Source organism: Aegilops tauschii, chromosome 6, assembly GCF_002575655.3.
Source record: "Aegilops tauschii subsp. strangulata cultivar AL8/78 chromosome 6, Aet v6.0, whole genome shotgun sequence".
In the NCBI taxonomy this organism is placed as follows: domain Eukaryota; kingdom Viridiplantae; phylum Streptophyta; class Magnoliopsida; order Poales; family Poaceae; genus Aegilops; species Aegilops tauschii.
In genome coordinates, this window is record NC_053040.3 from 444,043,542 (window position 1) to 444,060,252 (window position 16,711).

Consider the following 16,711-nt stretch of genomic DNA (forward strand, 5'->3'; position numbering starts at 1 on the left):
TGAGTCTTCCCTGGTTGCGGGTGGTGAGTGCCACCAAGAAGATGATGATAACTTCTCCGCTCGTGAGTTGGAGCTCTTTTACATCACTCTGTTGCTCCTCAACCGTAGATATGAGTAGCAAGACCATCCATACGTAAGGGTAACTTGGTCATTTTCGACAGGGTATATTAGAAATTTCATGTTATTCCAATTCATCCCACTACTCAACAAGTGCCTCTAAACAAATTAATAGCTTGCAATTGTTTGCCCTGCGTAGCATCCATTGACTAGTGCTTCCAATGCCAATGTCGAGCCACCACCATCCTTCACCAGCATTGACTCGCATCACGACCACATCTTAAATCAAGTGCATGCAAATATTTAGGGAGAATGCATGCGTATTTGCTTTACTTACATAACAGAAGTAAAAGCAAGGCAACAATTTATGTTGTGACACCAAAAAATCCAATATCTGAAAGTGGCTCTGAAGAAAATCATCTCCACGAACGATACAAAAAGTACGATGTGCGGTTTTCTAATATATTTACTTAATGCAAAATTAAGATGAGATGGACATTGCTTCAGTTAACAATCTGCACACTATCGGTGCACGAGCTTATCGTTATTGTAGTTTTCTGAAGGACAGGCTTTGCACATGTCCGTAGGACTGGAACCCAGAGCCGTAGTCATCACTGTTGAAGTATTGAATCAATCTGCAACGTGTGACAACAGATCTCGACGTTGTCCAAGTATGACGAGAAATCCTAACCCCGTCGTCCCAAGGAGACGATAAAAATCTATGTCAGAACTACAACTACGTCGACCTAATCCTGCCGATGAAGTTGAGGACGATCAGTGCCTGAAAGACCAGCTCGAAGATGAAGCACTGCCATTTGCCTAAGCGTCGCCCTTGCGGGGACTAAATACCCATAACCCAAACTACAAGCCGGAGCCGAGGCACCGGGATTCCATCTGCCAACGGACACCGAAGCAGTAGTCAGGGGAGGCAAATTCAAGGGTACACCGGCGAAGCCTGAAGGGGACCGTGTTTGTAGGTAAGCCCACTTAAATTACCAGTAGATGTGTACCTCGGGAGTTATGAGTGAATGATCGTATAGTTACGGCTCTCTTTGATTCACAAGATTCTTTCAACACCGGAGTAAAAAATTGTACGACTAGTGCCATGTCCTCTTGAATTCTGTAGAATCGAAAACCTACATAAATTTGGATGAAGGAGTGCTTCATAGCATAGGAAAAATGGTGAAATTCTTAAGAAATGGCTTGAGTGGATGGAAATTTTCCTCCAAAATACTCCCTCCGTCCCATAATATAAGAACGTTTTTGACACTAGACTAGTGTCAAAAACGTTCTTATATTATGAGACGGAGGGAGTAGAATGCAATGGAATTCAAAGGAAAAGTTCCAAAGAATTGCAATCATGTGAATCAAACTGCAACGCATGAAAAGATTCCTAAGGATTTAAATCCTCTAAATTTCTACAAAATTCCTGTGAATCAAAGGAGCTCTAAACATGTTTTGTGCATAACTAGTAGAACGTCTTGAAGGAGACGTGTACATCCACAGTAATGAACATGTTGCGTACACACTCATGTGCTATGTTCTGCCTAATTGCAATTCTGATTCCCTCCGGGAGACCTATGAACATCAGTTGTGGTCTCCGCGGCGCCCGTGTGCGTTCGGAAGCTTCTGCTGCTGGACGATGAGTCGCGCCGGGAGCTGCCGGCCGGTGCCAGAGCCTCCGCAGCTGCGGCACCGCTTGCGGCCGGAGCCGGAGCACGTCCCGCAGCCGACGTCGCCGTCGGACCAACGGCTGCAGAGGCACTCCTCCCGGCCGGTGCCGCGGCACGTGGAGCAACGGGGCCGTGCGTCCCACCTGGACGCCGCCGGCAGCCCGTCGCCCGTCGTCCGGTTCGCCATCGCCACGCCCGCCAGCATCCCGAGCCCCGCCGCCGCGATCACCATGGGCGCCACCATCTTCACAGAAGAACCAATCCAAGAACCTTTCTTGCCGTATACACTTGCCTGGTGCTCGTAAGAGTGGAAGAAAAGATTTGGATGGGTGCCTGTGGACGGGGTGCGTCGGTTGATTTTATAGGACTTTTTCGGGTGGTGGGCGCTGGGCTCGTTTAGTCTGGCAGCTTGGAGGGTAGCCGAGGCGCGGAAGGGATGGAGTGTCGCCTATACTCTGCTCAGCGATTCTGTTTCGGTTTCGTGCGTGCGTACTGCAAGCCATGGCTACTTGCTGGCTGCTGCACGTGGATTTACGTGCTCCTTTGCCGTCTCCACGCTACGGGACGAATTCGCAGCTAGGCACAGGGTTTGTCCTCTGCATTCTTATGAATTCCGTTAACGATTACTCCTAGTTGCAACATACTGTTTGGTATACGTCGCGGACAGGATGGAAGCGCGTATGCATGTCTCAACCGTCGACCAAAACCTCACTAACAGCCAAACTATAGCACAAACGCCACGCCGCCGCGGCATCCTAAATTCCCCAAGTGCTATATTTTTCGCTGTCGTATATGCATTGAGCTGTAATGGGGTCATTGCCTACTGGGTTCCTTCCCGCGTTGATTTAATGGGTACCGCTAGGGATCATCCCTTGCTATTGTAGTTTTCTGCAGGAAAGGCTTTGCCTAAGCTTGTAGGTATAGTACCATTGAACCAATGAAATCAAAAGGTTCTAAATATATTTTCTGATTGCAGTGAGTTGCATGTTAAGATGAAAGTTCTTATTTACTGTTTTCACAGTAAAAACTCTTTCATAATTTTCCCCAATATATGCAGACGATTTATGCATCCTTGTATAATGCAGAAAGCCAGAGTAGCAAAGATTTCTGTCGTATTCAATATTTCAGAATGTATTCTATCTGGCACTTGATTTTAACATGCTATGCGATTTCCCCGCAAAAAAGAACATGCTATATGGTTCAGGTGGCATCATATTTTGTCATTCGCTTAATCATACTGATCTGGTGTTCAAATAAACAAAGTTTATAGCACACGGTATATGATCATTCGGATGCTTGAAAGTGTACGGTGTATGTGAAATATCTGTATGAAATTGTGCAATGTATGAATTCCGCAATGTGTAAGGAATCTATATTGTGAAATGTGCTCATGTATTAGCAGAAGAATTGTAGAACATTTGTTGCTCTTGTGTATGCTTATGGTTTCTGGTTAAAAATAGCATGTCCGCATATTTTGAAATGTTGATTTAATTATAAAAGGTCTTCGGGTTTTTATTAAAATACTAATGTGATTTTGAAAGGTGTTCACACAATTAAAAGGATCATATAGCTAAGAAAAGCATTTACGTATTTTTAAAAATGTTTACTCATTTGTTTTAAATATGTAATTTCAAAAATTGTTCTCACATTCTAAAAAGCGAAAAAAAAATTGTTTTTGCATATTTTCCTCATGCCACTCTAGCTTTTGACATTTCACTTTTGCAACTCTTAGTTTTTTGACAATACATCACAATTGCCATTTCATGGCAAAAGCAAAAAAAATCAGAGTGGTAATTATGATACAATATCAAAAGGTAAGAGTGGCAAAAGTGAAATCAAATTATTTTGCTTTCGCCATAGAATGGCAATTGTGATACATTATCAAAATCTAAGGGTGGCAAAAGTGAAACGTCAAATTTAAAATGGCAATTGTGATACATTATCATGCCATTATAAGAAAAATATTTTAAAAAGAAAGTAGAAAAAACTTAATACGGTGAAAACGAAAAAAAAAGAAACATGGAAAACCGGGTAAATACAATCTAGGAAAAACCAAAGACTACTTTTTAGGGGATCACACGGTCATTTTATTGCTCTATGGAAAGGGGTACAGTAAAGGGATCCCATGGCCGAAGAAGCCACAAGAAACGACCATGTTGGAGGGACACATCACTCTTTAGAAGATTGTGAGTAGGAACCAGAGACAACTAATACCTTCAGATAAAAAAAGGAAGTAAAAACGACTGCTACTAGGCCACGGCCAAGCCGGAAACACTAGAGGAGAGTGTGGTGTATGTTTCACAATAAGCTAGATATAGCCTTTGCGCGAAAACATGGTGGTCATGCTAAATACTGCACACACACACACACTCCTTTGAGTCGAAGGAATTCTGTAGGGAATTTTGTAGGATTTGAACCCTTAGGAATTTTTCCTATGGTGGCAATTCCTAGGTACTTTTCTACATGACTCATCTGAGCTCCATTTTGAAGGAAAAATTTTGTCCACTCAAGTATCTTAGTAGAATTCTATTGTTAATCAATGGGCAAATCAACTTAATTAATTGAGGTTATCATGGCGTTTCAGTCCATGCATAGCCCGAGGCAACGCCTTTGTGAGTTGGCAATGCACTGGAACCAGTGCGGTCAAAATTCACGGTGCAACACGCAATCAATCTGGTTGTGATGCTCTACATGATTCTGTTGCCATGTGTTGTTTTGCCCACGTCGTGTGGGCCTAGCCCGGGCGACAGGGGGCTGCATGCTGGCCCCCGACTTTCGGTCCCGTGAAGACGAAGGTCCCATGGATCTATCTCATGTGGGCCACGACATCCCTACCAACCGGCGAGTATGGGCTAGCTGGTCGTAAACTACAAATCCATGCCCCCCCAGGTGGCATGCAAATCTTCGTAAAAAAAACTGAGGCTGGGGAAGCATATCTTCAGCATGGGCGTGGTTGTCTCACTACCACAGGTAGTTCGAGAATGGTCGTGCCCCGGCGAGCTACGACATCCGGGAGTTATCCATACAATTTCTCCGCCTCTTGGCAACGTGGCGGTATGAAGATCTTTGCCGTCTGCCGCGGACGGCAAAGAAGACACGTGGCATCCAACTGTGCTTCCTATGAGCTGACCCATTTGGTCAGTTTGCCTACAATGGCAGACGGCAAAGAGTAAACGAGTTTGCCGTCAGCGGCGGACGGCAAAGGCCTGCCATGTAGTGACGTGTAGATGACATCATACGGCGGACGGCAAAGACAGTAGAAAGTTTGCCGTCCGCTGGCAGACGGCAAAGGCACTAGAAAGTTTGCCGTCCGCGGCGGACGGCAAAGGCCTGCCGTTAGCCACTTAACGGACTGAGAGCACAATTATTGCCGTCCGCCCTCTTTGCCGTCCGCGGCAGACGGCAAAGGGCCTTTGCCGTCAGCCGCCAGGAAGCAGACAGCAAAGTAGCTGTTTACTGTAGCCTACTTTGCCGGAGCCTTTTGCCGTCCGCGGCTGACGGCAAAGGCCTTTGCCGTCCGCCGTTCATGCCTTTGCCGTCCGCCATGGCAGACGGCAAAATAGCTGATTCCTGTAGTGTAATTGAGGTTATCATGGCGTTTCAGTCCATGCATAGCCCGACGCAACGCCTTTGTGAGTTGGCAATGCACTGGAACCAGTGCGGTCAAAATTCACGGTGCAACACGCAATCAATCTGGTTGTGATGCTCTACATGATTCTGTTGCCATGTGTTCTTTTGCCCACGTCGTGTGGGCCTAGCCCGGGCGACAGGGGGCTGCATGCTGGCCCCCGACTTTCGGTCCCGTGAAGACGAAGGTCCCATGGATCTATCTCATGTGGGCCACGACATCCCTACCAACGGGCGAGTATGGGCTAGCTGGTCGTAAACTACAAATCCATGCCCTCCCCCCAGGTGGCATGCAAATCTTCGTAAAAAAACTGAGGCTGGGGAAGCATATCTTTAGCATGGGCGTGGTTGTCTCACTACCACAGGTAGTTCGAGAATGGTCGTGCCCCGGCGAGCTACGACATCCGGGAGTTATCCATACAATTTCTCCGCCTCTTGGCAACGTGGCGGTATGAAGATCTTTGTGAAGACGCTCGCTGGCAAGACCATCACCCTTGAGGAAAATCCCTTCAACACTATCGACAACGTCAAGGCCAAGAGCTCCGCGGGGATGGGTTCCCTCATGGGAACCCCCATTCTGTCATCTACCTCTCGCGGACAACCCAGGCCCCGCCAACAACTAGTTATTGTCCAGCACGACGATGGGACAAGTTGAAGGCTATAGTTGCCTAGGCCTGCCCTAACCAGGCGTAGCACAGCGCGAGTTGGCGGGCACGCACTGCCTCTCTTGGAGGGAAAGTCACGTGCACAATGGCGCCCTACGTGCTTTCAACTACATGCATGCCACTTGTTGGCGCACGCTACAGTGGTGGGCTCTAAGTCAACAAGGCGGCCCCGATGGGACGTGTATATGCTCCCGGCAATGCAGTTCGGCGCCACATGTTACACGCAGTTAATATGACAGATGCTCCACTATACAACCACCCCATTTACTACTTTGTAGCTATGTGGCAATCCCATGCCACTATAAAAGGAGGTCCAAGCTACCTAGTTCATAGCTAGACCCTTTGAAGGTTGGACACTAGATAGGTCAGGCACTCTGCTAGTCTACGCCCACGACTCCAAGCACGTTTCCTAGTCCCAGCAAGCCCTGACCAGGGAAAACATCGCTTGTAACCAGTTGTTCATCGCATCCAGTGAGAATATCATAGTAGGACATAGGGTATGATGCTTCACGGCGGCCTGAACTTGGGTAAAATCACCATGTCGTAGTGGTAGGATGCGTGCATCTCTTTGCCCCTGGCTGAACCAAAAAAGAAAAAAACTTTGTTTTTGCCACTCTAGTTCTTGCCCACTTTGCTAACGCCACTCTCGAATTTGACATCTCACTTTTGCCACTCTCAGGTTTTGACAATATTTCGCAATTGCCATTTTGTGGAAAAAGCAAAATTTCTAGAGTGACAACTGTGATAATTGTCAAAAGCTAAGAGTGGCAAAAGTGAAATGAAAAAAATGCTTTTGCCACAGAATGACATTTGTGAAACATTGTCAAAGGATAACAATGGCAAAAGTGAGATGTCAAAACCTAGAGTGGTGTTGTGTTTGCACACACGACGGTGATAAGTTCAAATACGGAAAACGCATTTTCTCAATAGAAAATGTCTCACAGGTCAATGATCATCCTCAATCGCCAAAGTAGTGTATAAATTAGAGTTCCACATGACACGCACATGATTTGGACTACAATGTATGTTTTAAAACAAGTGGGAAACATTTAATATCAGAATGTTCTTCAATACCTCGACTACTCACAAAATAAGCTTCGTTGACCAGTAAGGGTCTTTTTTTTTTGCAAAAGGGACACAAATCTATTATAGATGTTGACCGGAAGTACAAGCATCCAAAACATAATAGAAACTGCATCGACCTCTGCTCACTGGACCATTGAAAGACCACTACGGCCGGTAGAGCAAGTCGTCGAGAAGCCATTGCCACCGCTCCCCTACTAGAGCCGGCACAACCTTGTAGACGATAGCCAGGAAGTCTTTGTGCACGTGCCCCATAGGACTGTCACCCCAGAGCCGTAGTCGCCACTATTGAAGCATTGAATCAATTTGCTATGTTTGACATCAGATCTCGTTGTCGTCCACGTAGGACGAGAAACTCTAACCTCGTCTCCCTAAGGATACGTCAAAAATCTATGTCAGAACTTCTCTGACTTCGTCCCAGAGGTGAAGTCGAGGACGATCAGAGCCTGAAAGACCAGATTTGCCTGAGTGTCACCCTTACGGGGACTAAAAAACCCTAACGCAAACTACTAGCCAGAGCCGAGGCACCGGGATCTCCCCTGTCAATGAGCGTCAAAGCAGCAGGCAGGGGAGGCGAATCCATAGACCTCATTGACAGATTCCGCGGGGGGGGGGGGGGGGGGGGTTGGGGGGTACGATTTCCTAGCGACAACTGCTTCAGTTACTAGATCTATACCTCAGGAGTTGCGAGTACTTGAGCACTAATGTTAAGGCTCTCTTTGATGCGCAAGATTCAAATAAAAAATTATATGACTAAAGTGTCATGTCCTTTTGAATCCTATTGAATTAAAAAAACTACATGAATTTGGATGAAGGAGCTCTTGATAGCATAGGGAAAACGATGGAATTCTTAAAAATGGATTGAGCGGATGGAAATTTTCCTCCAAAATAGAATGCAAATCCAAAGTAAAAATTCCAAATAATTGCAATCATGTAACTGCCAACGCAGGAAAGATCCCTGAGGATATAAATCCTCTAAAATTTCTATAAAATTCCTTTGAATCAAAGGAGCTCTAAAAATGTTTTATGCACAACTAGTACGTCTTGAAGGAGACGTGTACATCCACAGGAATGAACATGTTGCCTGTACACTCATGCTCATGTGTTGTGTTCTGCCTAATTGCACTTCCGATTTACTCCGGGAAACCGACGAGTATCAATCAGTTTTAGTCTCCGCGTCGCCCGGGCGCGGTCGGCAGCTTCTGCTGCTGGGCGATGAGTCGCACCGGGAGCTGCCGGCCGGTGCCAGAGCCTCCGCAGCTGCGGCACCGCTTGCGGCCGGAGCCGGAGCACGTCCCGCAGCCGACGTCGCCATCGGACCAACGGCTGCAGAGGCACTCCTCCCGGCCGGTGCCGCTGCAGGTGGAGCAGCGGGGCCGCGCGTCCCACCTGGACGCCGCCGGCAGCCCGTCCCCGGTCGTCCGGTTCGCCATCGCCACGCCCGCCAGCATCCCGAGCCCCGCCGACGCGATCACCATGGGCGCCACCATCTTCGCAGAAGAACCAATCCAAGAACCTCCCTTCTTTTCTTGCTGCGCAGATTGCTGGCTTGCTACCGGAGACGGACAAGGAACAGCAGGGGAGGGGGACGAGCAGGAGTTGAACTCGTTGGCTTTCTCCTCGCCTGTGGACGTGGAAGTGGAAGAGAAGACAGAAGACTTCGATGGGTTGTTGCCTGTGGACGTGGTGCGTTTTATAGGATTTTTTCCGGGTGGTGGATGCTGGGCTCGTTCGGTTCGGCGGTTTGGAGCGTAGCCGAGGCGCGGAAGGGGAGGCGTGCCCGCCTCGCTACCTTTGCTTGCCTGCTTGGCATACCGCAAGCCGCTTGGCTACTTGCTGGCTGCTGCATGTGGATTTACGTCTTCCTTTGCCTTTTCCACGCTACGGGACGAACTGGCAGCTAGGCGCAGGATTTGTCCTCTGCATTCTTATGAATTCCGTTAGCGATTACTTGCAAAATACTTCCTCCATTCCTAAATATAAGTCTTTTTAAACATTTCAAATGGATTACAACATACGGATGTATGTAGACATATTTTAGAGTGTAGATTCACTCATTTTGCTCCGTATGTAATCACTTGTTGGAATCTCTAAAAAGACTTATATTTGGGAACGGAGGAAGTACTACGCAGTATTCGGTATACATACGTCGCGGACAGGATGAAAGCGCGTTGGATGTGCTCATGTCTCAACCGTCGACCAAAGGCTCACTAAAGGCCAAACTATAGCACGAACGCCAAGTCCCGCCGCATCCTAAAATCTGCAAGTGCTATCATTTCCGCTGTCATATATACATTGAGCTATAGTAGGGTCATTGCCGACTGGGTTCCTCCCGGCGTTAATTAATTTGCTTACAGCATCTCCAGCCCTTTGGCCCCCAGTGCACCGGCGAAGGGCGTTAGGCGTTTCCGGCGATGGTTTTTTCGGCCTTGGGGGGGGGGGGGGGGGGGGGGTCGAGTTTCCAGCCGCGAACCCCCAAACACAACAAAATTCAAAGTTCACTTTTCCGCTAAAAAAAATGACACAAGTTCGACGATCATCATGCCACGGGTCGACGATCGAACATAGCCAAAGTCCGGCGATCAAAAGGGTAGGAACCATAGACATGAAACTCAAACGGTGGCTCCTCTGCCGTAGGGCTGGCCGAGGTCGGCGTCGGCGTCGGCGTTGTGGGCACAACTTCAGTGCTCGGCGTTGGCGTTGACGTAGGCGTAGGCGTGGGCGTAGGGGCAGTGGTCGCCGCCAGTCCCGACATCTAGTTCAAGATGAGGCCGCGTTCCGCTAGGTACCACGCCTTCACCTGCTCGTCCATCGTCGACATGTCTGCCCCCATCAGGAACGCCAGGTCGGTGTTCCTCTTCTTCGCGGCGACGTTGGTCCTGAGAAGGTCGAGCTTGACGTCCTGCTTCGTCATCAACGTCGACCACCTCGCCTCAGATTTCTCCTCCCTCTTGGCGGCGTTCCTCTTGGCGTCGGTGATGCACTGTTCAATCGACGATTGCAGCCATTCGGCAGCGGGTGTCGCGTCCCTTGCCGCCTTGGCTCTTTTGTTACCATCAGGACACCCTTCTGCCGCCGTCGAGGCAGGTGCGTCCTGGTTGTAGACATCGTCCTTGGCCTTGGTGAGAGCGAGCCGGCACTCTGTCCATTTCTCGCACGACTCGGTCCTGGTGAACACATGAAGGGATTTGAACTCTTGGTCGTTGTTGTCCTGGCGAAACATGTCGAACATCCGAACCATCTGCACAGTCGAAGAACAAGTGTCGGCAAAGTACATGGTGAAGAACTGGGCCGGCGAGCGATGGCCATACCTGACGCTCGACGTTGGCGCCGCTTTCCGGGCGAGCCATGACCTCCCTCTTGAATCCCATGCCACGTGTTGCAAGCCTGCTGGATGGTCGCCCAACGGTTTGCCATGGCCTTCTCACCGCGATCCATGTGGATGTTGGCGACGTCGGGGTCGACCAACTTGCGCTCGTCGAACGCCGTCTTGATCCTTCTCCAGTACGTGTCGGTGTTCTGATTCGCGCCGGTGATCGGGTCGACGCTGACGGTCTTCCATGCTTCGGCAAGGCACTCGTCTTCCTTGGCCGTCCACTTGACGCGGGGCTCGCCCGGCCTGGCGTTGGCCGCCCGCTTCTTCTTTCTCCCTTTGGGCGCTGGATCCGTCGGTTCTTCCTCCTCCACCTCCTCCTCGGCGTCGTCGAGCTCGTCCTCCATGTCGACGGCGGTGTTCAGCATTTCACCTTGCGTGTGGAACCTGGGGCATGAAGCGGCGGTGACCGAGCCGCTCGTGATTATCTCATCCATGTCGGCGTCGGTGCTGCTGAACTGTGGTGTCGAGCCATGTGCGAAGGGTAGGGCCCCACGGCGCAGAGTCGGCGCAGGCAAGCCTGAGTACGTCGGCGACGAGTAGCTATACTTGGTGTTGAGGCTGGCGGTGAACGCGGGGGAGGGAGTTGAAGACGGGAGGGGACGCGCGCGGGTCGGGGTTGAAGACAGGGAGAAGCACGCAGGGCCGCACCATGCAGGAAGGTGATGTTGGGGTTGAAGCCGCCATGCGCGTCGCCGTCAACGTAGCCAGGCGATGGTGCGTACCCTCACAGCGGCGGTGAGAAGTTGACCGATGACGCCACGCTCTGCTGGCTCCCCACGCGCCTTGTGGGTACTGGCCGGCCTGTTGAGGTGGAAGGTTCGCCATCCCCGCGCGAGACGCCTCCTCCTACTCCGCCGCCGCGTCCCTGGCCTTCTTCATGTTGAGCATGTTCTGCCGATCGGTGGCGACCACCGCCCGGTGATCAACCTCGGCCTTCCACTGGGCGTTCATCAAGCCCGGGGGCCTTGGCATCGGTGCTTTCGGCTTCCTCTGCTTTGGCTGGACGGAATCGGTGGCTAGGCGAGGGGGCGCATATTTCTTTAGCGGCATGGCGGGCGGATCCAGGGAGAATAGTGGGAGCGGCGGGGGAGAAGGGGGTCGACAAAGGGAAAATGGAGGGAAAGGGGGAAAACTGCGGGAAAATCAGCCGGTGTCGCCGACAGCATTGGCCCACGTGCCTTTTTCACTTCAGCCGGTGCCCCCAGGCGACCCCCGGTGTGCTGGGTTCGGCTTGGGTTCGCCGGTTGTAATTTCGGCCCAAACCAGCGAGAAATAAGGACCTGGGCGCAGCTGGGTCATTTTTTCGGCGCCGGCGCTAAAAAGGCGCCCTGGGGCTGTTGGGGGCGACTAGAGATGCTCTTACAAGTTAAACAATCGTGGTCGCTATATCTGTTTTTTCTTTGAGGAACCGGCGGGAGCTCTGCCATTTCATTTAAAGAGAGAGAAAAGGTTTATGTACAAAGGTTCTAAGTTTTTTAAGGAACATGATGGATTTGGCTTTCGGACGCGCCCACGTCACGGAGGCTGTTCGGTAACAGGCGCTATATTTTGATACTAGATGTCCGCTTTCGCGACTCCGCGCACCCTACTGCTCCATTGTGCAGATCCACGCAGTCCTACGCACACCGGCGAGTTCCTTTACCTACCAGTAACCTCCAGAGGTGGTTGGCCCTTGCCTCACCTTGCTCTCCGGTCGTTTTTGGAGAGGGGCATTGGTTTGGTGTTGGGGTCGACACCAATGAGATCCGGATCACAGGCAAGTTATGTGCCGCTCTTGATATCTGCCAATGGTTTCTCAGGATCGTGACTAAGGAGCCTTGGATTAGGAGATCATCGACCTAATGGCAAATTGTACTCGGCTGGAGCAGGAAAGGACGAGAACGGTGACGGATGCACGACACAGCTTGGCTGTAAGGGCCATGTCAAAAACTAATCAACAGGAGAGAGCCAGACTGTTCTCGCTACGCTCGGAGTTAACAGTGGATTTGATTCTATCATGGGCTACGGAAGAGGCAGAGTCAACATCACGCGTGCAGAGGAGAAGGTAGTTATTTTCCTGGGTGATTCCCGATTAGAAGTCATTGTCATTGATTTTGATGGCGCTCGCGGTAGAGTAACATGCCAATCTCGTTCATATCTGGCAGTTTCTGATGGGGAGTCGATTTCATCCAGGGCAGGTGTCCGCAGACACCGATCCAGCTCTGATGTTGTAGATGCGTTGGGGTTCAGTGTTGATGTTAGGCATGCGGTGGATGCGTCATGCCTGAAGGTAGGTTTTGCCTTTGGTTCTCATTTGTTGGTGCTCTAGGATTTGGGGAGGATTTCATTTCACAGTTGAGCTACCATAGCGGAGAAGAGGATGTTGACTAGGGTCAACCGAAGTAAGGGGCCCCGCGTGGTAAGGGCCCTAGCTGTTAGTGGGCATGTAGAGGAGGTACAAATAGATTTCTTTGGGCAACTGTGGGGATCTTGCCCTGTACCTACCCCTAAACACCTCAAAGAGAGAGAGAGAGAGAGAGAGAGAGAGAGAGAGAGAGAGAGAGAGAGAGAGAGAGAGAGAGAGAGAGAGAGAGAGAGAGTCCAAAGATGCTAGTTTGGATGCGTTGTGATCTCCTTGTTGCGAGAAGATTTGGGGTTAGTGACTGTTTTCCGACTGTTGATCAGGATTGCAAGCTTGTATCTGCGATTGATTGCAGTTGTCGTAGTTCCCTTTAGGCCGGTGAAGAGAGACCTAGCATCTTTGAGATTCTACCTGTTTAGGAGATGGCTGAGAAATTGTGGTAGAGGTGGCGGGAGGGAAGGAAACACACTGTCGCAAGCTCCTCCTCCCCATTTTGAGTACCCACATGGGTTGTCACCGTTTGAGTATTCTCTGTCGATGTATGGATACCCAAAGGTTCCACCATGGGCGAGGGGTGGGGGGTACCCAGGCCACTTCCCCCAATTCCCACCCCTCTAGTGCTTCCTCCAAACAATTAATGGATTGCTCCTGCCCAACAACATCATGTGGTGCATAGTTTTGAATATAAATCTCATATTGGAGAGGGTAGATCTACTCGTTTCTAGGAAGATATCTGGTTTGGGAATGCCCCTTTAGCCAGCTAGCTATGGGATTTGTATTGTCTACTGAATACTAGAAACAAAATTGTCTCTGGTCTATGGGATGGAGAACAGCTTAAGTGCAGCTCCAGGAGCACTTTTTCCCCTGACCTGAATGAGAAATGGTTCGATCTTGAGTCCATAGCTAGGTATGTGGAGTAAAAAAGATCAAGAAGATTCCTTGACTTGTCAGTTTGGGTCAAAAGAAATATACTTATCTAAAGCTTTATATTCTATAGTGAATCTTAGGGGAGCTCAAGCCATTTTCCTTCTTGTGTTTGGAATTAAAAAGACTTCCATGTCGTCAAGTTCTGAAATGAAGTCATGAAGTGAAAAAGTCCATGTCAACACGTAGGAGTGGCTACACTAGAGTTCTTGAAGTTGAATTCTGGGATGTTAGATTGCTTCCATCTCGTCAAGTCCTGAAATGAAAAAGGCTTTGAGCATATCACTCCTCCTCTGCGCACACGGCTTGCTCCCCTTGTACTAGTTATTTTTTGGTTTTGGTTGTCGAAGTGATCTTGCTTGGTGGTCATTTTAATGTACTCCATACAATCGAAATTAACTGAAGCAACCTCTTACAATGTAAAGTGGAGATTGTATAGAGGTTGCGTCATTTAATTCGGAGGCTCGTCATTTAATTCAGATCGGAGGGTTGTTTAGGCTGGTTTTGATGTGTGTTTGTAGTTGCAGCTTATGCTACCAAACTTGTCGGATTTTGTTCCGCTTTAGCTTTGGTTTTCCTTTCGAGGGGTAGATTGGATAGCCTGTAGTCAAACTCGGTATGGTGGTTTTGTTTTCCTATGAGAAATGGAACCGAGGGAGCGGGGCTCCTGTTGATCGAAAAAAAAAATTTGATACTACATAATACCTTGCACGATATTGTGCAAAATTATAGCAATGGATTTATCAAAAAAAGTATGGGAATAATATTATTTACATTCTCTCTCTATATATAGAGGTTGGATGCATACGATACTGACTTGTGACCTTCAACTTCAGTGAGATGATTTGCTGGAAAAAATGATGATGTGGAAGGCTCGCATGTGCTTGATGATGTCGAGACTCGTGTAATAAAATGTAGAATGTGTATGGCTTGCATGTGATAGAAAAATAGGTAGTGTGTTGTTATTATGTCAGAATAGAGGATATCAAACTGGCTCGACATTTATATTATTGTTGGATGACATTTGAAGCACACCTACTACGTGAGAAAAACAAACAACGACCCTATTGTGTTGCATTCACTTTTTTCTCAGATATATAACTATGTCGTCTTTCTAAGCTTCATATATAGTTAGATGCAATGAGTTCATGGTATATACTTATACTTAGATAGTCACACCCAAGACACAAGCAAATATTATCTATGATTGCACCGCCAAAGAAGTGGGAACTTCCTAAAATATGATTGTTTGTACTATATCATGCGAATGAGAGGTATTAGGAAGTGTCCTCTATGGACTAGTTGGGCGACAAAATCATCTCCTTCATTTTGTGCGGTAAAAATCTGATTTCTCCTAGTATTATTTGGGGTATTACGCATCATGGTTTTATCAAGAGCGAACTGCGTCATATCTGGGAAGGCGTTGGGTTCTACTGGACACCACCATCAGGTTAGGCTGCAAAGCAGTCAAAACTCACTTCTATCATAATGAAATTTGATCCTAGTTCCTCCTATACCAACTCGTTTTTTGTGTGGAACATGACATATTTATTGGTACCCCTGACTTAGCTCATGACACGCAGAAGATTTATTTCTCTTATTTAGTTATAAATGTTTGATTTCATTTAAAATGTGGAGGGCATGTATGTGCTTGATATGAAGAGCTTGTATGTGTTAGAAAAATGGATGATGTGTTGCGACTTTTAAAAAATAAAGGATATTCCACCTAATTGTTGGACATTCCCATTATTGAGAGATCACATTTGGAGCTCACCTAATACACATTGAAAAGGGGGATAGAAAAAGACAACGACCCTCCAAGGTGCCAGTCACCTTTTTCTCAAAAATATAATTTCTCAGATATGTTCACCTTCCTGACCTTGATATATACTTAAATGCAAGGGGAGCACAATGCAACCTACACATATATATACTAGGGCAGCGACGCTGACCAACCTCCTCCCTTGCGATATCATGGGTCCCCTCTCCTTCCTCTCGTCTCTTCAGCTATAAGAGGTACCGATGGTGGTAGGGTGAGATTTTTAGTTTAGATTTTAGTCCCCAGTGCTCGGTGATGAAGCGATGGCACCGCCATCAGCACGGAAAATCCACCCCACTTCATCATCGTTCCAATGGTACTTCTTGGCATCATTAGGAGGTGTGTGGAGGGTAGTGTGTCTCCAGATCTGGTTCTCTAGGTTGGGATTTTTTTTTCTCGTCAGATTTATCTCGGTGACGTTGTCCTGCGGAGCGGATGACATGCATGTGCATATTGGTCCTTAGACTCCAGTTCCAATCGACAATGGTTGGCCAGGCCCACCCTCATCGTGGAGCATGTGAGAGTTTGTGTTTCCCTACTCTGTCTAGTTGGACCAGGAGCTTTGTATAGGCCGTCTTCGCGTTTTCTTCTCCGACAGAGCGATTTTCTACACAGATCACGGTTGTTAATGTCTTTTGATCTACATCAACAACTTCTCGGTCGCTGATTCTATAGGCTCCTAAATTTAAACAAGTTTTTACCACTAAGACGGAGGCCCACATGCAGCAAAGGGCTTTTCTCACGCGCCTCAATGATGGATGCAGGAGATACCAAAGTATAATCAGTGAAGAGTAGAGTGCTTTCGTCCCAGGACACGTCTAATCATGGATAACGTGCTGGTGGCGTTTGAGAGTGTTCACGCAATGAAATGGATAAAAAAGGAAGAATTTTTCCTGTGCGGTGAAACTTGACATGATGAAAGCCTATGACCGTGTCGAGTGACATTATTCGGATGCCATCTTGATTAGACTAGGTTTTTGCATCAGCTTTGTTCATTTAATTATCATATGTGAGGTTCTCAATAAGGGTGAACGGTGAACTGATGCCTTTCTTTACCCCCACCCCCCTCAAAAGTACTACGGCAGGGCGATCCCATATCTCCATATTTATTTTTATTATGTCCAGAGAGGTTTTCATCCTTGTTGA

General features: G+C 48.3%; 2 protein-coding genes across 2 annotated transcripts; both read right to left on the minus strand.

Annotated features, from left to right (window-relative positions):
• Positions 1-1,397: 1,397 nt before the first annotated feature.
• LOC109784755 (uncharacterized) lies at positions 1,398-2,310 on the minus strand. The gene has a single exon (XM_020343353.4). The coding sequence runs from the start codon at positions 1,972-1,974 to the stop codon at positions 1,645-1,647; it is 330 nt and encodes a 109-aa protein (XP_020198942.1). The 5' UTR covers positions 1,975-2,310; the 3' UTR covers positions 1,398-1,644.
• Positions 2,311-8,058: 5,748 nt separating this feature from the next.
• Positions 8,059-8,778, minus strand: LOC109784757 (uncharacterized). Its single transcript, XM_020343354.4, has one exon. The coding sequence runs from the start codon at positions 8,593-8,595 to the stop codon at positions 8,272-8,274; it is 324 nt and encodes a 107-aa protein (XP_020198943.1). The 5' UTR covers positions 8,596-8,778; the 3' UTR covers positions 8,059-8,271.
• Between the last annotated feature and the right edge of the window lie 7,933 nt (positions 8,779-16,711).